The sequence below is a fragment of the Oncorhynchus mykiss genome, chromosome 10 (assembly GCF_013265735.2).
Source record: "Oncorhynchus mykiss isolate Arlee chromosome 10, USDA_OmykA_1.1, whole genome shotgun sequence".
Lineage (NCBI taxonomy): Eukaryota > Metazoa > Chordata > Actinopteri > Salmoniformes > Salmonidae > Oncorhynchus > Oncorhynchus mykiss.
In genome coordinates, this window is record NC_048574.1 from 53,495,704 (window position 1) to 53,520,527 (window position 24,824).

General features: G+C 42.8%; 2 protein-coding genes across 6 annotated transcripts; one reads left to right on the plus strand and one right to left on the minus strand.

Moving 5' to 3' along the window:
- On the plus strand, positions 1-5,080 carry LOC110534270 (perilipin-2). Of its 5 annotated transcripts, none has more exons than XM_036933368.1 (8): positions 1,387-1,651; positions 1,796-1,833; positions 2,070-2,265; positions 2,385-2,467; positions 2,576-2,828; positions 3,076-3,257; positions 4,056-4,121; positions 4,422-5,080. In XM_036933368.1, the coding sequence occupies exons 1-8, from the start codon at positions 1,585-1,587 to the stop codon at positions 4,776-4,778; spliced, it is 1,242 nt and encodes a 413-aa protein (XP_036789263.1). In that variant the 5' UTR covers positions 1,387-1,584; the 3' UTR covers positions 4,779-5,080. The 5 variants fall into 5 exon arrangements, with proteins under 5 accessions (XP_021474706.2, XP_036789263.1, XP_021474707.2 ...); XM_021619029.2 differs by having other exon boundaries at positions 1,404-1,651; positions 3,073-3,257; XM_021619030.2 differs by having other exon boundaries at positions 1,405-1,636; positions 3,073-3,257.
- Positions 5,081-20,620: 15,540 nt separating this feature from the next.
- LOC110534271 (40S ribosomal protein S6) lies at positions 20,621-24,145 on the minus strand. The gene is made up of 6 exons (XM_021619033.2): positions 24,039-24,145; positions 23,055-23,186; positions 22,372-22,582; positions 21,711-21,857; positions 21,017-21,174; positions 20,621-20,756 (listed from the first exon to the last, which is right to left on the minus strand). Exons 1-6 carry the CDS (start codon positions 24,042-24,044, stop codon positions 20,661-20,663), a joined length of 750 nt encoding a protein of 249 aa, XP_021474708.1. The 5' UTR covers positions 24,045-24,145; the 3' UTR covers positions 20,621-20,660.
- Between the last annotated feature and the right edge of the window lie 679 nt (positions 24,146-24,824).

Below are 24,824 nucleotides of genomic sequence, written 5' to 3' on the forward strand. Positions count from 1 at the left end.
GCTGAGAAATGGTTTAAAACTAAAGACCAGTGTGACCGACAGCGTGAGCTGAAAAGTACGAAATGGTTAGAAACTCTGAAACTTTCAACAGAGAAGAAGAAATCTCTATAGACCACTACATTGCCGGGTTGCTACTGGCATGTCTAGCTGTACCATAAATAATCAACCATTGAGACCAGTATATGGACGGTGTTGAGCCGGACGTCAAGAATGGTTAGACTCTACTAGACCATAAAATGGTAAGATTCAAACTCTCGAGTTAAGAAGATAAAGACGACATTGGAACATTCAGTCTGCATTTGTTTAAGTACTTTAGTCTAGTAAGCTCGACCGAGGACCACCGCGAGTGTAACTTTGAAGGAACCAATCTAATGAAGACGAGAGGGGAAGAACATTTCCCTCACACCACCGTGTGGTACTCTTATGGATCCAGTCTAATGAACACTTCCAGAACAAAGAAAGCCTACTACCATAACTACTAAGTACATTGTGACCTCTGGTTGACAACCAGGGACTTACACAACCAGAGACTTCTGTCAAACTACTCTCCACAGACTCAAATGATTTCAACTGTCACGATATTCTTCCTGGGAAGGAGAGGAGGACCAAAATGCGGCGTGGTTTGTGTTCATCTTGATATTTAATGACAAAAACACTGAACACTGAAACACACTATACAAAACAAATAACGACCGTGAAGCTAAATGAGAACTGTGATTGACACAAGCAATCAACATAGACAATCACCCACAAACAAACAGTGAAACCCAGGCTACCTAAGTATGCTCCCAACAATTTAATGAGTAAACCTAATAACCAAAGAATATGAACAATAACATGAACTACAAAATTCTAATTGGACTACGATTGCATAAACAATTATCAGCTGTAGCCGTGATTAGGCTGTGTTAGGAAGTGATGTCACTCCTAGGAAATTATGCAAAAAAGCAATTAGAAAAAATTCTTTATGGATGTAAATGTAAATTTAACGGCATGACAATAGTAAACAATTTACTCGTTCCACGACACAGAATTGTAATTTGCCAAAGTTGATAGCTAGCCTACCATGAAGCTTTCACTTTTTCGGCAAAAGGCTACTTGAAAAAAGTCTTATCTGCAGGCGCAGATCTGGCATAAGCACTGGGTCATCATGTTTACACCATCTGATTGAGTCCCAGTGTCCTCAACAAAATTGGAGGTGGTAGGTCAGGTGGGCATTTATATCACCTAGAAAGTTATATGTATGAGATAATTTAAGTGGCAAGCAAAAAAACAAACACACACAGTCATCCTTCAAAGTGTAATTGACATCGCTTGTGTGCATGCGCGCGCATCTCAAACGTCTTCCTTTCCTCGTCTACACTGATTCATAGTCACTAATTATGGGGTGAAACAACAGGTGACGCGATAGCCTAATGAATATATATCAGGAATTGGGTTTCAGCTGTCGCATTTCATTCATAGGACCGATAAGGCAAAGGAGAGGACACCACTTCATACTATAGGGATCCACCCTGTTTGCGTTTTCTTTGCGATTAGCCTTAACATATTAATTTTGCTGACCAATTCTATCGTCATTACGCCATGGTGCAAGGGACATCGCAAGAAAGAATGTGGTTTTACGAAGAACATGCAGGTAAAAGTTTGGCAGGTGAATAGACAAAGCCACAATTTATAAAGCAAAATATGTAGTTTCTCAGGTAGCATTTATACTTTGAACCATCTCTTTTCTCATGTAAATTTGAAATTAAATGTATTGTCAAATTATATACATTTAAATTACCTAATCTAATAGGGCCAAATATGATGCCTGGGAATCTTAACTCCAGTCAGGTTGGTTAAATTTACCTTCTTGTCCCCAGCCACTAGGCCTAGACAGCACATGTTCCCTATGCTTTGTATTCCTACTACTCAACCATGTTCTAGCTATATTAACTGCTTTCTTAATGTTAGTGAGAGCACTGACGATCTAAAGTAGCCATACCCAGTGAAAGTGTTTTTTGCATTGGTCATAGGTATTTTTATTAGTCATGACTTGTGGTTACAATTTTTGGTTTGTTCCTTGACAGAATGTGGTCTTTCGTTTGGCTAATCTCCCCATGGTTAGTTCAGCGTGTGCACTCGTATCTGTCTTGTATTGTGACACCAAGCACAACCACCCCTACATCCGATCGTTGTGTAAAGTGGTGGAGATTAGTGTGACGACCTTATCCTCCGTAGCCTGTAACAGTGCCACCCCCATCATCATTAAGCTGGAGCCCCAAAGTAAGTACTCTGTCACCTTTCAAGTTTTTCCACTTATGGAATCACTTTAGGCCAAACCAGGGCTTGAACTGTGACAATTCTCTCACACCAAATCCAACCCCTATGCTGTGCTCCCACAGTTTCTGTTGTGAATGATCTTGCATGCAAAGGCCTGGATAAGCTTGAGAGTACATTGCCAGTGCTTCAACAGCCTTCACAGCAGGTGAATTCAATCTTCAAATATGTCCCAATCCTCTATTGGCTGTCCTTTGTGACAAATATAATTTTTTTATTATTGTAAGAACTATTTCTGTTTGTCATTATCACCCAGATTGTTTCAGATGTGAAGAATATAATGATGGAGGCCAAAGATGCTGTAGTCATTGCTGTCTACGGAGCAAAGAACTGCATGTATTACACCCTGACTGGATTGGTTGCGATGACAAAAGGCGCAAGTGGTGGGAGAGCCAATATTGTGTCCCTGGAACATGCTGTCCAGCTGGTTAGTATTGGACTGGAAAATGCACTGAGCCTGTCAGAAGCCCTGGTGGACCAAGCCCTTCCTCCGACCGATGAAGAGATGGGTGAGTGATGCTAATGCTGGGGTGTATGCATTAGTGGCACACCATAGCGAAATGTAGCAAAATATTTCGTAATGGAAGTGAGGGGCTATTTACACCAGCATATCAAAGTGTACTCAACAATGTTTTGCACCTTAACTATGGTTTTCCAAGGCCTCTGGAAACTTATACTGACACAAATGAAAGGCAACTGAAAGCTGATGTGTTCTCTTGTAATCTCTCATCACACTTACTCTTCTGTCTTTAGAAGACGAGGTCAAGACTGTGAAGGGCTTTGATGTTGCCGCCGCCAGGTCCAGCTCTCCTGTCCGACTGGTTTCCCTCACGGTCAAGCTGTGTAAACGAGCATACCACCAGGCAGAGGAGAAGATGCGCTTTGTCAAAGTCTGCGGTCAGAAATCCCTCAACTTGCTTCAGCACACCATGCACTTGGTAATAAGCCTGGTAGATGCTTAAACCAGTTTCTCTAGAAGTCCATTTGGGAGAGGGACCCACTAATAGGATTTGGTAGCCTAATAGTTTCAGGTCAGTTTGGGGTCCTGGTCTGATTTGGTTTGCTGGTGTCAATGTTGTGAACAGTGCGTCCCATGGTGGCTGTGGGGTTATGGTATGAGCAGGCATAAGCTACAGAAAACAAACGCAATTTAGTTTTATTGATGGCAACTTGAATGCAGATACATGACGAGATCCCGAGGCCCACCGCCATCACCTCATGATACTGCACGGCCCCATGTCGCAAGGGTCTGTACACTTCCTGGAAGCTAAATGTCCCAGTTCTTCCATGGCCTGCATACTCACCAGACATGTCACCCATTGAGCATGTTTGGTTGCTCTGGATCAACATGTATGGCAGCATGTTCCAGTTCCCGCCAATATCCAGCAACTTCGCACAGCCATTGAAGTGGGACAACATTCCACAGGCCACAAACCACTTGATCAACTCTGTGAAGGAGATGTTGTGCTGCATAAGGCTGGTGGTCACCAGATACTGACTGGATTTCTGATACACCCCCTACCCGTTTAAGATATCTGTGCCCAACAGATCCATATGTCATGGATTAGGGAATAATGAATTTATATCAATTGACTGACTACTTTTATATGAACTCTGTTATCTTTGAAATTGTTGCATGATGCATTTATATTCAGTATAATCCATGTTCTTGAAATATAAATGCTACTTTGAGTCCAAAATGTCCATTATGCCTCTGATGGAATTAATGTGTGCAGGACAATCTTGGCGCCTTGGTGGAATGGACTAGTAACGTTCAAGAGAAGGAAGACGAGGAGACCGAGGTATTATCAAATCTATTTACTAATGTACTGTTGGTGGAAATGGGTCTTAAAAGCTGTGATTATTACTGTTACAAGCTTGCTCTAGGGGTTTTTAAATTCTTTCCCTAGAAATTGGCTCATATTCAAGTGGCTAATTGAGAAATCCTTACTGAAAACATTTCAGTACCTGAATTAACATGTTAAATAAAACAGAATTGTGCTCAACCATGCTGTTGCTTTTCCCAGACCATTGGTTGTGTTCGCTTGCATGGTTCAGCAAAGTACCATATATAAAGCAGTACATAACCTCTGTTTCTCCAGCGGGTGGTTATCCACTGCCTGAATGTCTCTCCCAGTGTGAGTCACCAGCTGCAGAGAAACTGTCTGACCCTGGCCTGCAGCCTACAAAATCTCCCCCGCCACCTCCAGCAGCAGGCTGTGTGTGTGCTGCTTTCTGCCTCACAGATCTTAAACAACTTTAGTTCCACTGACCCCCACCTGGGCATCAGACCTCAGGGAAAAGTGAGCAGTTCTCTGGATGCCATCCTGGACTACCTGGTCCACAACATGTCCCTCAATTGTCTGGTGGGGCCCTGGTGTCCTCAGATGCCCCCCATTACTCCAAGGGCCCAGACCAATGGTCAGGAAGAGGCCTGCCAAGAAAACTGGTGTTTTTGACCTTGGGTGTACTGTCACACCCTATGAACAATATTGATGTGGTTTGTGTTGGGAGTCAGTCATCTCAGATATGCGTAGGCTTCTGAAATGCAGTGGTCGGTTTTTATTAATATTGGCCTAACACAGCATGTCAATGCATTTGACTTGTGGGCATATAATGTTTAATGGACTTGGGTCAATAGACTGTTTGGGGTTTCTGTCACTGCAGTACTGCAAATCGATGTGTGAATGGCCCTAGAATTTTGTATGCTTCATGCTGTGGAAAGAATCTGTTAAACCACAATAAATTACAATGCAAGTTACTTCCTTTGGCCTTGTCATTCATGGTTGGGTGATGTTCCTAAATGTCATATCAAGATTACATATAGCAACTAAATTAACAAAGAAATGCCCTGGTCTAGGTTGACAGCAAAGACATGACCCAATGTGAGTGCCCCAGTGTAATAGAGCACAATTTGTTTGCCTTTTTGTCATTGCTAAACCTGTTGCTTGACAATGGCAAAAGTACAAAGATCTGGGAACAAATCTGTGACCAGGCTAGGTTTCTTGTGCATCTTAAGGAGAAAAAAAATAGGCCTTGATCAAGGTCATTGATCAGTTAGGAACTTTCCTCACCTGGTTGTAGAGGTTTGGCTACTAATTGAAAGGAAATTACAACCAGCAGACTCATGCCTTCCAATTCAGTTTTATACCCCTGCCTTAATGCCAGAGTGGCCCTTCCAGTAAAGTATACTGTATTAAACCTTATACTGCTACCTGGGTAATATTAGTCTTACTCGGCGCTCCCAGAATGAAGTGTTGATGGGGTACTGTGACTGTAAACATGAATTTGAGTTCACAACAGTTAACCATATGATCATCGGAGAGAAATGTGAAACTTCTGACAAGTTTGAGGAGCTTCCTTGTCCAGATTAGTTAGTGCCAGAGCTGGTCTGAGATGGAGACTGACTGTGGTACAGATGGGAAGAGTGATGGCTGAGACCCCAGTTGCGATAGTCTTACCATCAATGAGATATCAGTTAAGTCATGATGGCGGGTTCTAATAAACTAACATATGGAATTGGTTTTAAGATGGTCATAACAAGGATCATTTAGCTTGTGATTTGAGTTTACGACCCCTTTAGGGATCAAAAACAATTATTTGATGAAACATTGAATTTGGCCTTGTGTGCAGGTGGTCGCCCACACCCTTTTCTGACAGGTGTAAAATACACACATTGGCAGTAGAATACAGCTGCCCCGGTCAACTTAAGTGCTCTTATTGTGACGTGGAAATGTCTAGGAGGAACAACAGAAAAAACGCAATGTGGTAGGCCACACAAGCTCACAGAACGGGACCGCAGAGTACTGAAGCGAGTACAAATTATCTGTCCTGTTGCAACACTCACGGAGTTCCAAACTGCCTCTCGAAGCAACGTCGGCACTAACTTTTGTCGGGAGCTTCATGAAATGGGTTTCCATGGCCGCATACAAGTCTAAGATAACCATGCGCAATGCCAAGCGTTGGCTGGAGTGGTGTAAAGCTTTCCTCCATTGGCCTCTGGAGCAGTGGAAACACGTTCTTTGAAGTAATGAATTGCTATTCATCTGGAAGTCTGACGGACGAATGGGCTTGGCGGATGCCAGGAGGATGGGGCTCTTTTTCATGGTTGGGCTAGGCCCCTTAGTTCCAGTTTAGGGAAGTCTTACCGCTACAGCATTCACTGACATTCTAGACAATTCTGTGCTTCCAACTTTGTGGCAACAGTTTGGGGAAGGCCCTTTCCTGTTTCAGCATGACAATGCCCCTGTGCACAAAGCGAGGTCCATACAGCAATGGTTTGTCAAGATTGGTGTGGAAGAACTTGACTGGCCTGCAGAGAGCCCAGACCTCAACCCCATCGAACACATTTGGGATGAATTGGAATGCTGACTGCGAGCCAGTCCTAATTTCCCAACACCCGTGCCCAACTAATGGTCTTGTGGCTGAATGGAAGCAAGTCCCCGCAGCAATGTTGCAACATCTAGTGGAAAGCCTTCCCAGAAGAGTGAAGGCTATTATAGGAGCAAAGGGAGGACCAACTCCATATCAATGCCCATTATTTTAGAATGAGATGTTAGATGAGCAGGTGTACACATACTCTTGGTCATGTAGTGTATTAGCCCATAGAAATTAATTGAACAACAGATTCATACATGGAAAAACAGAAATGAATCAAGAGATGAAAATGTACACTACCGGTCAAAAGTTTTAGAACACCTACTCATTCAAAGGTTTTTATTTTGACTGTTTTCTACATTGTAGAATAATAGTGAAGAAATCGACTGAAATAACATACATGGAATCATGTAGTAACCAAAAAAGTGTTAAACAAATCTACATCTCTTTTATATTAGAAATTCTTTCAAATAGCCACTCTGCCTTTGACAGCTTTCCACACTCTTGGCATTCTCTCCAACCAGCTTAATCTGGAATGCTTTTCCAACGGTCTTGAAAGAGTTCCCACATATGCTGAGCACTTGTTGGCTGCTTTTCCTTTACTCTGCGGTCCAACTCATCCCAAACCATCTCAATTTGGTTGGGGGGTTGTGGAGGCCAGGTCATTTGATGCAGCACGCCACTCTCCTCCTTGGTAAAATAGCCCTTACACAGCCTGGAGGTGAAAATGAAATGATAGCCCCACTAAGTCCAAACCAGATGGGATGGTGTGTCACTGCAGAATGCTGTGGTAGCCATGCTGGTTAAGTATACTTTGAATTCTAAATAAATCACAGACTGCGTCACCAGCAAAGCACCCCCACACAATAACACCACCTCCATGCTTTATGGTGGGAAATACACATGCGGGGATCATCCGTTCACCCACACCGCATCTCACAAAGACACGGCAGAACCAAAAATCTCAAATTTGGACTCCAGACCAAAGGACAAATTTCCACCGGTCTAATGTCCATTGCTTGTGTTTCTTGGCCCAAGCAAGTCTCTTATTGGTGTCATTTTAGTAGTGGTTTCTTTGCAGTAATTTGACCATGAAGGCCTGATTCACATGGTCTCTGAACAGTTGATGTTGAGATGTGTCTGTTACTTGAACTCTGTGAGGCATTTATTTGTGCTGCAATTTCAGAGGCTGGCAACTCTAATGAACTTATCCTCTACAGCACAGAACTCTGGGTCTTCCATTCCTGTGGCGGTCCTCATGAGAGCCAGTTTCATCATAGCGCTTGATGGTTTTTGCAACTACACCTTCAAAGTTCTTGAAATGTTCCTTATTGACTGACTTTCATGACAAAGTAATGGACTGTCATTTCTCTATGCTTATTTGAGCTGTTCTTGCCATAATATGGACTTAGCCCTATTTGGTAAAATACCTTCTTCTGTATACTCCCCTACCTTGTCACAACACAACTGATTGGATCAAATACATTAAGAAGGAAAGAAATTCCACAAATTAACTTTTAACAGGCACACCTGTTAATGTATGTCTCGCCTTTCCGTAGAGGTGTGTGTATGTGTGTAGCCCAAACCTTCGGACACTACAGACAGAAGTTGGCAGATTGACAGTACCATGCGGCTAGGCTGTGTGAGTTGTCTGGTCTACATGACGAGATAATTATGTATAAGAGCGAGAACATTTGTATTTGACAAGCATCGGTCAGCATGTCACCAGGATTAGACCCTAAAATATTAATTGGAAATTAGCATCTATCTAGCTCATCACTGTGCACTTTCACCACCCTGTGAAGTTCATAATTTATTTACTATTTGGCCTAATAAACTGCATGGTTTCCCCAGTCATAGTGGGAGGATCACACCATATCATCGCTCCAAATTTACTTCGATATGATAGTCGTTTCCACCGCCATTTCCCGCATAATTATACCGAACAAAAATATAAATGCAAAATGCAATTTCTATTTTACTGAGTTACAGTTCCTATAAGAATCAGTTAATTGAAATAAATTCATTAGGCCCTAATCTATGAATTTCACATGACTGGGCAAGGGCACAGCCATGCAAAATTAGTTTTTTCCCCACCCAAAGGGCTTTATTACAGACAAAAATACTCCTCAGTTTCATCAGCTGTCTGGGTGATTGGCCTCAGACGATCCCGCAGGTGAAGAAGCCAGATGTGGAGGTCCTGGGCTGGCATGGTTACACGTGGTCTGCGGTTGTGGGGCCGGTTGGATGTACTGTCCAATTCTCTAAAATGATGTTGGATGTGGCTTATGGTAGAGAAATGAACATTCAATTCTCTGGCAACAGCTCTGGGGGACAATCCTACAGTCAGCATGTCAATTACATGCTCCCTCAACTTTAGACATCTGTGGCGTTGTTGTTGCACAACTGCACATTTGAGTGGGCCCCAGCACAAGGTGCACCTGCGTAATGCTTACTAACATGGATGTAAACACATTTGTACACAACATTTGAGAGAAATAAGTTGTAACATTTCAGGGATCTTTTATTTCAGCTCATGAAACATGGGACCAACACTTTACATGTTATATTTTTGTTCAGTATAATTTTACCATGACAAACATCCCACCATGTTGAATGGACAAATGATCTGTCGGAAATTATAAAATTACACCGAAACTTCCTGTTTCTATCACCGCTGTTGTGATAAAAAAAAATTACGATAAGACTTTATTCTCATAACTGTGGATGGAAACGTGGTCAGTTGATTTGGTGCTTCAGAAGTGTCCTTTTTGCTGACGGAATTCACAGGATGGATCTTCCATTTTTTTTTAAGTAAACAGCCATGACTCCAACAACTAAACCACTACTGATCAAATCAAATGTATTTATATAGCCCTTCAGCTGATATCTCAAAGTGCTGTACAGAAACCCAGCCTAAAACCCCAAACAGCAAGCAATGCAGGTGTAGAAGCACGGTGGCTAGGAAAAACTCCCTAGAAAGGCCAAAACCTAGAGAGGAACCAGGCTATGCAGGGTGGCCAGTCCTCTTCTGGCTGTGCCGGGTGGAGATTATAACAGAACATGGCCAAGATGTTCAAATGTTCATAAATGACCAGCACGGTCAAATAATAATAAGGCAGAACAGTTGAAACTGGAGCAGCAGCACGGCCAGGTGGACTGGGGACAGCAAGGAGTCATCATGCCAGGTAGTCCTGAGGCATGGTCCTAGGGCTCAGGTCCTCTGAGAGAGAGAAAGAAAGAGAGAATTAGAGAGAGCACACTTAAATTCACACAGGACACCGAATAGGACAGGAGAAGTACTCCAGATATAACAAACTGACCCTAGCCCCCCGACACATAAACTACTGCAGCATAAATACTGGAGGCTGAGACAGGAGGGGTCAGGAGACACTGTGGCCCCATCCGAGGACACCCCCGGACAGGGCCAAACAGGAAGGATAACTGACAACTGAACCTGCAACTACTGTACTACTGACAGCTAAACCTACAACCACCACTGCTGACAACTGAACCTACAGCCATTCCAGTAACAACAATAACCTCAACTTATCAAAACCACTGCACTACTGTATTCAGACCCCTTGACTTTTCCAAATGTTGTTTTGTTGCAGCCTTATTCTAAAATTGACATTTTCCATTTTCCTCAGCAAGTAACATTTTCCTCAGCAATCTACAACACTATCCTATAATGACAAAGTGAAAACAGGTTTTTAAATAAACATATACTTATTTACATAAGTGTTCAGACCCTTTGCTATGAGACTCAATTGAGCTCAGGTGCATGCTGTTTCCATTGATCATCCTTGATGTTTCTACAACTTGATTGGAGTCCATCTGTGGTAAATTCTATTAATTGGACATGATTTGTAAAGGCACACACACCTGCTCTGTAAAGGTCCTACAGTTGAAAGAGCATGTCAGAGCAAAAATCAAGCCATGAGGTTGACGGAATTATCTGTAGAGCTCCGAGACAGGATTGTGTCGAGGCACAGACCTGGGGAAGGGTACCCCAAGAACTGCAGCATTGAAGGTCCACAAGAACACAGTGGCCTCCATCATTCTCAAATGGAAGTTTGGGAACCACCAAGACTCTTCCGAGAGCTGGCCGCCCAGCCAAAATGAACAATCAGGGGAAAGGGGCATTGGTCAGGGAGGTGACCGAGAACCCCATGGTCACTCTGACAGAGCTCCAGAGTTCCTCTGTGGAGATGGGAGAGCCTTCCAGGACAACCATTTCTGCAGCACTCCACCAATCAGGCCTTTATGGTAGAGTGGCCAGATGGAAGCCACTCCTCAGTAAAAGGCACATGACCGCCCGCTTGGAGTTTGTCAAAAGGCACCCAAAGACTCTTAGACCATGAGAAACAAGATTCTCTGGACTGATGCCACCAAGATTGTACTCAGCCAAGACAACGCAGGAGCTGCTTCAGGAAAAGTCTCAATGTCTTTGAGGGCTCCAGCCAGAGCCCGGACTTGAACCCAATCGAACATCTCTGAAGAGACCTGAAAATAGCTATGCAACGATGCTTCCAATCCAACCTGACAGAGCTTGAGAGGATCTGCAGAGGATAATGGGAGAAACTCCCCAAATACATGTGTGCCAAGCTTGTAGTTTCCCACCCAAGAAGACTCGAGGCTGTAAATGCTGCCAAAGATGCGTCAACTAAGTACTGAGTAAAGGGTCTGAATTCTTATGTAAATTTAATATCTCAGTGTTTTTGGGGAGGGTTTTTTGCACAAATTTCTACATCTGTTTTGCTTTGTTGTTATGGGCTATTGTATGTATATTGACGACGGAATAAAACTATTTTTTTGAATTTTAGAATGAGTCTGTAATGTAACAAAATGTGGAAAATGTCAAGGGGTCTGAATACTTTCCCAAGTGCACCGTATAACAACAGCCATGTTCCCAACAACTGAACCTACAACCACTCAAGATGGAACAACTGCACCTTCATCTTCAAGTGGTGAATATGTATTTTCTACATTATTGACTTGAATCAGCACTGTCACACTTCAATACAATAATCAGTCTTATCAGTATTACACTGAACTGCAATGACAGTTTCCCTTTTGTCTGCTACAGTGGTGAGTTGATATTGTGTCTATGATGGTGGTCAGCAGGGTAATATGTTGTTCTTGCTGTAGCATGTTGAGTACAAGACAAAGTCTGTGGTCCAAACAAGTAAAGATAGCGCCGACAGACATGGCAGCTCTGCCTCTAGCTCCTAAGCAACTTTGCTGGATTTAGTTTTTTGTCTGTGTTATTTCTTACATTAGCCCAGAAGGTTTTTTTGTTATTACATACAGCTGGAAATAACTTTTGGATATCAGAGCGGCGGTAACTCGCCAGCATTACAACCAGGAATACGACTTTCCCGAATTGGATTCTTAGATCGTACCCCCCAAGGCAATTGAACTTATTCCAGAGTCTGCTTCCCCGGTGGAGAAGAAGTATTTGGAGTAGACGTCTCACTAATGTTCAGTCTCTGCACAATAAAGTAGACGAGCTCAGGGCGAGGATCTCCTTCCAAAGAGGCATCAGGGACTGTAACATACTCTGTTAAACAGAATCATGGCTCTCTCCGGGTATAATGTCCCCGTCCATACAGCCAGCTGGGTTCTCAGTACATTGTGCATACAGGAATAAATAACTCTCCGGGAAGAAGAAAGGCGGTGGTGTATGTTTCATGATTAACTACTTGTGGTGTGATTGTGATAATGTACAGAAACTCAAGTCCTTTTGTTCACCCGACATAGAATATCGCACAATCAAATGACGACCGTATTACCTCGCAAGAGAATTCTCTTTGGTTATAGTCACAGCCGTGTATATTCCCCTTCAAGACGATACTTCAAGACGGCCCTCAAGGACCTCCACTGGAAACGACATATCCTGATGCCGCATTTATTGTAGCTGGGGATTTTAAAAAAAATCTAATTTGGGGAAATGCTATCAAAGTTCTATCAACACAGAGCCCAGGCTCTGTCGTAACCGGCCGCGACCGGGAGGTCCGTGGGGCGACGCACAATTGGCCTAGCGTCGTCCGGGTTAGGGAGGGATTGGTCGGTAGGGATCTCCTTGTCTCATCGCGCACCAGCGACTCCTGTGGCGGGCCGGGCGCAGTGCGCGCTAGCCAAGGTTGCCAGGTGCACGGTGTAGCCTCCGACACATTGGTGCGGCTGGCTTCCGGGTTGGATGCGTGCTGTGTTAAGAAGCAGTATGGCTGGTTGGGTTGTGTATCGGAGGACGCATGACATTCAACCTTCGTCTCTCCCGAGCCCGTACGGGAGTTGTAGCAATGAGACAAGATAGTAGGTACTACAACAATTGGATACCACGAAATTGGGGAGGAAAAAGGGGTAAAAAAAAAAAAAAAAAAAAAAAAAAAAAAAAAACTGAACTGGCTATGGAATTCTTTAGCCATTACCTTAAACGGACACATGGATAAAATACAACTTGTAGAGTTTAAGCTGCATCGGCAAGATAGAACATATGCCTCCGGTAAGACAAGGGGTGGCGGTCTGTGTATATTTGTAAACAACAGCCGGTGTACAAAATCTAATATTAAGGCCTCTTAAGGACCATTTTTTCCATTTTTAGCTAACATTACATACCCAAATCTAACTGCCTGTAGCTCAGAACCTGAAGCAAGGATATGTATATTCTTGATACCGTTTGAATGGAAACAATTTGAAGTTTGTGGAAATGTGAAATGAATGTAGGAGAATATAACACATTAGACCTGGTAAAAGATAATACTTTTAATTTTGAAATGCAAGAGAAAGGCCACAATGTATTATTCCAGTTTAGGTGCAATTTAGATTTTAGCCACTAGCTGCCAGCAGTGTATGTGCAAAGTTTTAGACTGATTCAATGAACCATTGCATTTCTGTTCAAAATGTTGTATCAAGACTGTCCAAATGTGCCTAATTGGTTTATTGATACATTTTCAAGTTCATAACTGTGCACTCTCATCAAACAATAGCATGGTATTATTTCACTGTAATAGCTCCTGTAAATTGGACAGTGCAGTTAGATTAACAAGAATAAGCTTTCTGCCCATACCAGATATGTCTATGTCCTGGTAAATTTTCTTGTTACTTACAACCTCATGCTAATCACATTAGCACACGTCAGCGCAACTGTCCCATAGAGATTAAATAAGTATTGAGGTTTTGCTCGCCTATTGTAGAGTATCTCATGATAAGCTGTAGACCACACTATTTACCAAGAGAGTTTATCTATATTTTTCGTAGCGGTCTATTTACCACCACAAACCGATGCTGGCACTAAGTCTGCACTCATTGAGCTGTATAAGGCCATAAGCAAACAGGAAAACGCTCATCCAGAGGCGGCGCTCCTAATGGCCAGGGACTTTAATGCAGGGAAACTTAAATCCGTTTAACCTCATTTCTACCAGCATGTTAAATGTGCAACCAGAGGGGAAAAAAACTCTACCACCTTTGCTCCACACACAGAGATGCGTACAACGCTCTCCCATTTGGAAAATCCGACCATAATTATATCCTCCTGATTCCTGCTTATAAGCGCAAACTAAAGCTGGAAGCACCTATGACTCGGCCAATAAAGAAGTGGTGAGATGACGCAGATGCTAAGCTACAGGACTGTTTTGCTAGCACAGACTGAAATATGTTCCGGGATTATTCTGATGGCGTTGAGGAGTACACCACATCAGTCACTGTCTTCATCAATAAGTGCATCGATGATGTCGTCCCCACAGTGACTGTACGTACATACCCCAACCAGAAGCCATGGATTACAGGCAACATCCGGACTGAGCTAAAGGGTAGAGCTGCCGCTTTCAAGGAGTGGGACTCTAATCCGGACGCTTATAAGAAATCCCGCTATGCCCTCAGATGAACCATCAAACAGGCAAAGCGTCATTACAGGACTAAGATTGAATCATACTATACTGGCTCCGATGCTCGTCGGATGTGGCAGGGCTTGCAAACTATTACAGACTACAAAGGGAAACACAGCCTCGAGTTTCCAAGTGACACAAGCATACCAGATAAGCTAAATTACTTCTATGGTCGCTTTGAGGCAAGACAAGCTAAATGACTTCTTTGCTAGATTCGAGGCAAGCAACACTGAAGCATGCATGAGAGCATCAGCTGTTCCGGACGACTGTGTGATCATGCTCTCCGCAGCCGATGTGAGTAAGACCTTTTAAACAGGTCAACATTCACAAGGCCGCTGGCCAGACGGATTCATAACAGCTTCAAGCCGTAAGACTCCTGAACAGCTGATCAAATGGCTACCCAGACTATAAGCATTTCACTGTAAAGTGAATACAACACCTGTTGTATTCGGCGCATGTGTGATAAGGTAATTTATATGTTTAAGGTAATGGCTAAAGAATTCCACCCTGAAACGTATAAGACTATATTCCAATGTGGGACAAGTTAAGAGGGAGAAATATGTGAGGAAAACAGAGGCTGGTAGACTACACATGATAGCTACAACAGGAGGGCACTTCCAAAGCCTCTCTTATCTGGGGAGGAAAAGAACGGTGAGAAACTGCCAAGGCTGGTAGAAAAGTGATAAAATTGTCTGTCTGTCTGTCTGTCTGTCTGTGAGAGAGAGAGAGAGTAAAGGGGGTTATAAAGACTTCAAATGTTGGTTGACTTGAGAGCACTCATGAATAAACTACAACGAACATTTTGCATAATCTGAGTATTTGCCTAATTTTTATTAACCCTAGCTTTACAACCTAGGGGGAATTGGTCAAAGGTATAGTGATTGTTATCATCATTGGGATTGAAAGTTCTCGTGACAATGTGACAATCAACATTTGGTTTGATTGCTTAATTAACTCAGGAACCACACCTGTGTGGAAGCACCTGCTTTCAATATAATTTGTATCCCTCATTTACTCAAGTGTTTCCTTTATTTTGACAGTTACCTCTATTTTCTAAGATATCACATCATTTTCAAGTTATGGGTCTTCCAAATGGACGACCCCAAGCATACCTCCAAAGTTGTGGCAAAATGGTTAAAGGACAACAAAGTCAAGGTATTGGAGTGGTCATCACAAAGCCCTAACCTCAATCCCATAGAACATTTGTGGGCAGAACTGAAAAAGCGTGTGTGAGCAAGGAGGCCTACAAATCTGACTCAGTTACACCAGCTCTGTCAGGAGGAATGGGCCAAAATTCACCCAACTTTATTGTGGGAAGCTTGTGGAAGGCTACACGAAACGTTTGACCCAAGTTAAACAATTTAAAGGCAATGCTACCAAATACTAATTGAGAGTATGTAAATCACTCCCTACTATTATTCTGACATTTCACATTCTTAAAATAAAGTGGTGATCCTAACTGACCGAAAGACAGGGAATTTTTACTAGGATTAAATGTCAGGAATTGTGAAAAACTGAGTTTAAATGTATTTGGCTAAGGTGTATGTAAACTTCTGACTTCAACTGTATATATGCGACAGCCTACTAATTAGCCTATACAAATAGGCACTATTATATTTCAAAATGTAAATCAAATTCGCTAGCCTATATTTTTAACTTTGTAGGCCGCAGGCGCTGCACCAGAATCACATGTTCTCTCCTGGTTTATCATGGTTTGTATGATGTGTGTAATTTCAGTCCATATAATACAGTATTCTGTGTTCAATACAGTACAGCAAGGCTGCCCATCCCTCTTCCTGGAGATTTACCATCCTGTGGGTTTTCAGTCCAAACCTAATTTAACACACCTGATTCTACTAATTAGCTGCTCAACAAGACCTTTTAACTAGCTGAATCAGATATGCTAAATTTGGGTTGGACTGAAAACCTACAGGACAGTAGATCCCCAGGAAGAGGGTTGGGCAGCCCTGCAGTACAGTAATACAGTTCACACTCAAAAATATTAGCCTACTGGAGCTAGTTTAATTGATAAAACGCAACATGCAACAATTTCAAAGATTTTACTGAGTTACAGTTCATATAAGGAAGTCAGTCAATTTAAATAAATAAATTAGGCCCTAATCTATGGATTTTACATGACTGGGCAGGGGTGCAGCCATGGATGGGCCTTGGATGGGTTAGGCCCACCCACTTGGCAGCCAGGTCCACCAACTGGGGAGCCAGGCCCAGCCAATCAGGATGATTTTTGTGAATAATGGAAAATTTCAGAGATGTTTTATTTCAGCTCATAAAACATGGGACCAACACTTTACCTGTTGTGTTTATATTTTTGTTCAGTGTATTTACCAAAGGTAGCAACAACATCTATGGGCTTTTCTTTTTTCCTGTTGTGTGTAATGTGCAGTAGCCAGTAACCTTTTCTACATTTTGTTACTTTACAGCCTTATTCTAAAATGGATTAAATTGTTTTGTTCCCCCTCATCAATCTACACACAATACCCCACAATGACAAGGAAAAAAAATGTTTTTGCAATTTTAGCAAATGTATAAAAAATTAAAAAGATCACATTTTCATAAGTATTCAGACCCTTTTCTCAGTTCTTGCACTTTTGGCAGCGATTACAGCCTCGAGTCTTTGGTATGACGCTACAAGCTTGGAACACCTGTATTTGGGGAGTTTCTCCCATCCTTCTCTGCAGATCCTCAAGCTCTGTCAGGCTGGATGGGGAGCGTCGCTGCACAGCTATTTTCAAGTCTCTCCAGAGATATTCAATCGGGTTCAAGTCCGGGCTCTGGCTGGGCCACTCAAGGACCTTCAGAGACTTGTCCTGAAGCAAATCCTGAGTTGTCTTGGCTGTGTGCTTAGGATCGGTGTCCTTTTGGAAGGTGAACGTTAGCCCCAGTCTGAGGTCCTGAGCGCTCTGGAGCAGATTTTTCATCAAGGTTCTCAATTGGCTCTGTTCATCTTTCCCTCGATCCTGACTAATCTCCCAGTCCCTGCCACTGAAAAAAATCCCCACAGCATGCTGCTGCCAGGGTTCCTCCAGATGTGACGCTTGGCATTCAGGCCAAAGAGTTCAATCTTAGTTTCAACAGACCAGAGAATATTGTTTCTTATGGTCTCAGAGTCTTTAGGTGCCTTTTGGCAAACTCCAAGCAGGCTGTCATGCGCCTTTTACGGAGGAGTGGCTTCCGTCTTGCCACTTTACCATAAAGGCCTGATTGGTGGATAGTTGCAGAGATGGTTGTTCTTCTGGAAGGTTCTCAGAGCTCCAATTGGGTTCTTGGTCACTTCCCTGACCAAGGCCCTTCTTCCCCAATTGCTCAGTTTGTCCGGGTGGCCAGCTCTAAGAAGAGTCTTGGTGGTTCCAAACTTCTTCCATTTTAAGAATGATACAGGTGGACTCCAAGATGTAGAAACATCTCAAGGATGATCAATGGAAATAGGATGCACCTGAGCTCAATTTTGAGGCTCATAGCAAAGGGTCTGAATACTTAAGGTATCTGGTTTTAGGAAGGTATCTGGAAGAGCCCTTACTGCTGCTCGATCATCCTATTTTTCCAACTTAATTGAGGAAAATAAGAACAATCCTAAATTTATTTTTGATACTGTCGCAAAGCTAACTAAAAAGCAGCATTCCCCAAGTGAGGATGGCTTTCACTTCAGCAGTAATAAATTCATAAATCCTATGGACAGAGTCTCCCACCTCAGCTGTAGATCTCTGCAGTTCATCCAGAGTGATCATGGGCCTCTTGGCTGCATCTCTGATCAGTCTTCTCCTTGTATGAGCTGAAAGTTTAGAGGGACGGCCAGGTCTTGGTAGATTTGCAGTGGTCTGATACTCCTTCCATTTCAATATTATTGCTTGCACAGTGCTCCTTGGGATGTTTAAAGCTTGGGAAATCTTTTTGTATCCAAATCCGGCTTTAAACTTCTTCACAACAGTATCTCGGACCTGCCTGGTGTGTTCCTTGTTCTTCGTGATGCTCTCTGCGCTTTTGACGGACCTCTGAGACTATCACAGTGCAGGTGCATTTATACGGAGACTTGATTACACACAGGTGGATTGTATTTATCATCATTAGTCATTTAGGTCAACATTGGATCATTCAGAGATCCTCACTGAACTTCTGGAGAGAGTTTGCTGCACTGAAAGTAAAGGGGCTGAATAATTTTGCACGCCTAATTTTTCAGTTTTTGATTTGTTAAAAAAGTTTGAAATATCCAATAAATGTTGTTCCACTTCATGATTGTGTCCCACTTGTTGTTGATTCTTCACAAAAAAAATACAGTTTTATATCTTTATGTTTGAAGCCTGAAATGTGGCAAAAGGTCGCAAAGTTCAAGGGGGCCGAATACTTTACTTTCGGGATTCTCTGCCTCTAACCCTATTACAGGGGCTGAGTCACTGGCTTACTGGTGCTCTTTCATGCCGTCCCTAGGAGGGGTGCGTCACTCTAGTGGGTTGAGTCACTGATGTGATCTTCCTGTCTGGGTTGGCGCCCCCCTTTGGGTTGTGCCTGGCGGAGATCTTTGTGGGCTATACTCGGCCTTGTCTCAGGATGGTAAGTTGGTGGTTGAAGATATCCCTCTAGTGGTGTGGGGGCTGTGCTTTGGCAAATTGGTTGCTGTTATATCTTTCCTGTTTGGCCCTGTCCGGGGGTATCATCGGATGGGGCCACAGTGTCTCCTGACCCTCCTGTCTCAGCCTCCAGTATTTTGCTGCAGTAGTTTGTGTCGGGGGGCTAGGGTCAGTTTGTTATATCTGGAGTACTTCTCCTGTCTTATCCGGTGTCCTGTGTGAATTTAAGTATGCTCTCTCTAATTCTCTCTTTCTTTCTCTCTCTCGGAGGACCTGAGCCCTAGGACCATGCCTCAGGACTACCTGGCATGATGACTCCTTGCTGTCCCCAGTCCACCTGGCCGTGCTGCTGCTCCAGTCTCAACTGTTCTGCCTGCGGCTATAGAATCCTGACCTGTTCACCGGACGTGCTACCTGTTCCAGACCTATTATATGACCATGCCGGTCATTTATGAACATTTGAACATCTTTGCCATGTTCTGTTATAATCTCCACCCGGCACAGCCAGAAGAGGACTGGCCACCCCTCATAGCCTGGTTCCTCTCTAGGTTTCTTCCTAGGTTTGGCCTTTCTATGGAGTTTTTCCTAGCTAATGTGCTTCAACACATGCATTGCTTGCTGTTTGGGGTTTTAGGCTGGGTTTCTGTACATCCAGGTGCTTCAGACATGCCAATGTTTGTCTTCCATGGTGTCCTCCCATGAACACCATTCCTGTTTAGTGTTTTACATATCGTAGACTCGTCAAAGATGTTAGCATGTTCCAGAGATTTCTATAAATCTTTATCTGACACTGGGATTCTCATTGAGCATTCTGCACTGTGCTCGAGGTCATCTCTACAGGACGGCCATTCCTAGGGAGTAGCAAGTGCTGAAATGTCTTACTGTGGACGATGAACATAAAGGCTTTTAGAGATACTTTAGTAACCCTTTCCAGCTTTACGCAAGTCAACAATTCTTAATCTTGGGTTTTCTGAGAACTCGTGTGCAAGGCATGGTTCACATCAGGCAATGCTTGTTGTGAATACCAAACTCACATTGTGTGAGTTTTTAAATAGGGCAGCTCTAACCAACATCTCCAATCTCGTCTCATTGATTGGACTCTAGGTTAGCCGACTCCTGACGCCAATTAGCTTTTAGAGAAGTCATTAGCCTTGGGGTTCACATACTTTTCCAACCTACACTGAATGTTTAAAGTATGTATTCAATAGACAAAAAAAATACAATAATTAGTTTAAGCACGGTCTATTGTTGAAACTTAGAGGAAGATCAGATCCCATTTGACCAATTTATGTAGAAATCCAGGTAATTCCAAAGGGTTCATACTTTTTCTTAACAGTTTTAGGAGCCATGGAGCCTCTTATGGATGTGAAAATGATCAATACAAATAGAACCAGGATGTTTGTTTCAGTCATTGACATTATTTTAGATGTATGAAACAATAAAAAAAAACAGTAACAGCATTTCAGCAAAACATTTAATTCAATTCCACATTTCACTTCTGGCTGGACTCAGATTTGGATGTGGAGGCCCTAAGGGAGGAGAGACGGCGCCTTTTGGCGATCTGTTCCTGGCGCTTCTCCTTAGCCTCCTGCAAACAAGGATGAGATGTTAGTCCTCCTACATGTTACTCTGACAAAATTGTTCACGTCATTGGGGATTTTATACATACGGACATTTTTAATTAATTAACCATTTTATGAGTCAACTTGCAATCATACATCAACTCGCTTGCAATCGTTGGAATTAAATCAATGGTGTTCACAACATTCAGGGCAATTCATTACACAGAATAGATAATGACTCATATTACAGCCAAATGCCTAAGTAGTGCCTAAGTCCCTTCGGTACCTTCATCCTCTTGGCCAGCAGCTTGGCGTACTCGGAAGCCTCTTCCTTGTTCTTCTGGGTGCGCTGTTTCTTAAGGGCAATGCGGCGGCGCTTGTGCTGCAGCACACGAGGTGTCACTAGCCTCTGGATCCTGGGAGCCTTGGTCCTAGGCTTCTTACCTGGAAAAGATGGGGGAGAAGAGGTTACCAGTGGCATTTACTACAAAGTGTGTGCGTGCGCATAGGAAAATAGTTAAGGTTTCAATGTTTATGAAATGTATGTAGATCTTAGTGATTGAGAGTTATAGCCGTTGTTCATTCTAGTTAGCATTCTGAATGTTCACATGAAAGAAATGTCCCATTCATTCAAAATGTCCCACACAAAACTATAAGTTGCCTCAAATGAGATTTTAGCAAATCTACTTATTGGGAGAGCATTGCAGTTCAACCAGCCATGGTCAGAGGGTCAGGTTGCATCTGGTAAAGCAGCTCTACAGTTTCTATAGCACAACATTGTCCCCCCTTTGAGGCTACAGACTAGCCAGAAAGGGTCTACTGGTGTGCCAGACAATAACTTTTGCACAATTTGGCAAGCAGAAATATTAGAAGTTTAAAAAAATAAAATCATGCTGTCAAGAGTTTACAAGTGCTGATGTGCTAAGCTTGTTACCAATCCATTCATTAACAGGACCATTTAGAAGCAGTGTTGGCCTCACCTTCTTTAGTCAGGGGTCTCCTCACAACATACTGCCTGACATCATCCTCCTTGGCCAGGTTGAAGAGCTTGCGGATCTTGCTGGCCCTCTTGGGCCCCAAGCGGCGGGGCACAGTGCTGTCGGTCAGGCCGGGGATGTCCTTCTCACCTGGGAGATGGAGGAAAAAGGTGTCAGGCCACTAGATAAATAAAAAAAAGTCTATACAGAAATCACCACCCAAATGGTTAACCACATCCAAGCGCTGGATGTTCAAGTTGTTTTCAAAGGTATATAGTCTTGAAACATGCACATCTTGTTTTCCTTAATGGGTTTTGTAAATTTGTATTTGGTATATTGTGTTTAATAGATTAGATTTATGCAGGACTCATCTTTAAAAAATTAGAAGGCCCTAGTCTCAGTAGGACTTCCCTGTGAAAATGAAGGTTAAATAATACATGGGAAAAAATATGACCTTTCAAAATAACCCAATGTTAAATGGGAAAAGGATTGGGAGAGCATTGCAGTTCAACCAGTCATGGTCAGAGGGTCAGGTTGCATCTGGTAAAGCAGCTCTACAGTTTCTGTAGCACAACACTGTCCCCCCTTTGAGGCTACAGATCAGCCAGAAAGGGTCTACTAAGGTGTGCCAAAGTGAGTGGTTACCATCATTACAACTCCATACCTTTCTTGATGATAACCAAGTTCAGCACGCTGAGGTTGGCATCAACGATGCAACCACGGACAGACTTGCGTTTGCGCTCTCCTGTCCTACGGGGGCGGTAACAGGAATGGCCCTTGGCAAGCAGCAAGCGCACACGGCCATGGGTCAGCACACCCTGCTTCATGGGGAAGCCCTGCTTGTCGTTGCCTCCGCTGATGCGCACCATGTAGCCCTGAGAGAGATGAGAGCCAAGATTAAGTTTTAAAAAACCTTGCTCTATACAAGGACCTGATGATCATACAAGTTAGACATTTGTTTAGTGAAATGTATTAGCGAAAGGTTTGGAAGAGCAATGCAGTTCAACCAGCCATGGTCAGAGTGTAAAGTTACATCTTGTAAAGCAGCTCTGCAGTTTGTAGCACAACACTGTCCCCCCTACAGACCAGCCAGGAAGGGTCTACTAAGTTGTGTGAGATCATGTTGAGTTGAACACGAAACCGAATGTTGATACTGCTCAAGACACACTGGCATTCAAGGCATTAAATTTACTATTCCAAAATTACCCAGTGCTATAGTCAATGAGCTTGGAGTAAATAATGAAGACTACATTCACTTGAGTTTGAGGCTAACTAATTTAACTATTTAAAAAAAAATTGCCTGCAGGATCTGAAAACTGAGCATCTTTCTTAGTGACTGTAGCTTACCTTCCACTCATCTCCCAGGGGATCAGCAGCCACCTCTGTGGCCATACGCTTCTCGTAGAAGGTTCGCAACTTGCGCTCATCATCCACTTCAATCAGCTTCTGACAGCCAGTGGCAGGAAACGAGATATTCAGCTGAGAGAGACATATATAGATCAGTGTGTTGTAGATTGACCAGATGTAGCAAGCTCTCATTGTTGAGAAGGCCATAGCAATGTACATCAGGCAGATTGCTTGCTTGACAATCACCTTGAACCTATGCTACCCATCCATAACCAACTTTAAATGTCTTGAATAATTAACTACTACAGTAGCCTAACCAAAACGATGGTGAGACGGCTGAATTGAATGCAACATGATGCAGATGTACACGGGATGCTAGCATGTTGGCTGTTAATGCAATTGGTTAATTCTTGTTAGCTAGTTTCCTAGAAACAAGATTCGTTACACAGAACACGGGATGCAAGTGAATTTCCGTCACGGGAAAATAATTCGGCAGCTAACTTCACACTATTTGGAACGATCCAGGGACACGCTGTTAAGTAGCTAACGTTAACTGTAGTTAACCAATGTCGGAAGCTAGCTGGCTGTAAGCGGCCTTGAGGATGACTACGTTGCGATTAACAAACCTGCAACTGATTGGCGAAATATGGATGTGTGAACAAACCCACATTAGAGATAATATTCGTACCCCCACCCCAAAGAACAGCAGAGGATACGTTGTTGCGGTTCTTTGAATGACGCCCGGCAAGACATGCACATTTCTCTCAGGAGGCAGACATGTTTTCAGGTTCACTTAGTAACGTTGCCACCCATAGCTAACTAGCTAGCTAGCAACAAAATCAACATGCATCCTAAAATACAATGCAATATCTGACTAAACAAGATACCGTGTTATAATATTGTAATAAACTACTCCAATTCGGCCTGGACATTAACAAGGATATACATGTTAATTGAAAGATGAGTTGAATTGAATTATCTTACCTTCATTTTGTAAAACTGGCTCGACAACAGTCTGCCACCGAAAAGAGAGCGGATGTCCGCCTTTCTGTCTCACATAGGCATCATATGTTATCGCGATAACACGTGGTGTTAGTTACAATGTTGCGTTTTATCATATTAATTTTTCACCAGCATTTAAAACTGCATGCACAAATGTAATGGGAACATTCCGTTTAATACTCCTAAATGAAACATGTAATTATTAAAAAAAATGTAACTGAACCTGGTCTCTAATATCCCCATATTCCCCTCCAATGACAGTATAAACAAGGCATTCGTCTTTCTTTATTGTCAACTATAGGCCTTTCAATATGTTGTAATTCACTACATATATGATTTCAGAATTTTTGTCTTTATGGAAAATTATACTTGTGCATCATCATGCATCTGTTACAATTAGTTGCTGTATTCAAGGGTAGTCCTACTTGAGATTTCACCACACTTCAGTGCCAGAAACATGGGAGGGAAAGGTAGATTTATGGAGTAATGGGGTGGAAGAGCCAAGATTGAGTGAAATGCTAAGGAAATATTCAGGGGATGTAGTATTTAACTATGCATTTCATTTCCTTAGGAAGACGAGAATAATGGGTAGAATGTAGACATTCCCTTTCCCTGTTCCACACTCCAGTCTAGTTGGTGGCGGTAATGCGCCCCAAAGTTGGTTGCCAACTGCCATATAAAATCCACAGAAGAAGAAGAAGAAGAATTACAGCGAATTAAATTGTAGACCAGTTAGCCAAAAGAGCTTTGAAACCTGATATAATTGAT

Coding starts and splice junctions, on each gene's coding strand:
- LOC110534270 (XM_021619029.2), top strand. CDS start 1,585: ATGGTGCAAGGGACATCGCAAGAAAGAATGTGGTTTTACGAAGAACAT. Junction 1,652..1,795: donor TGCAGGTAAAAGTTTGGCAG/GTGAATAGACAA, acceptor CTAATCTAATAG/GGCCAAATATGATGCCTGGG. Junction 4,122..4,421: donor AGGAAGACGAGGAGACCGAG/GTATTATCAAAT, acceptor CTGTTTCTCCAG/CGGGTGGTTATCCACTGCCT.
- LOC110534271 (XM_021619033.2), bottom strand. Junction 21,858..22,371: donor CTTGGTTATCATCAAGAAAG/GTATGGAGTTGT, acceptor TCCATCTCCCAG/GTGAGAAGGACATCCCCGGC. Junction 20,757..21,016: donor TGCTGGCCAAGAGGATGAAG/GTACCGAAGGGA, acceptor CCTTGTTTGCAG/GAGGCTAAGGAGAAGCGCCA.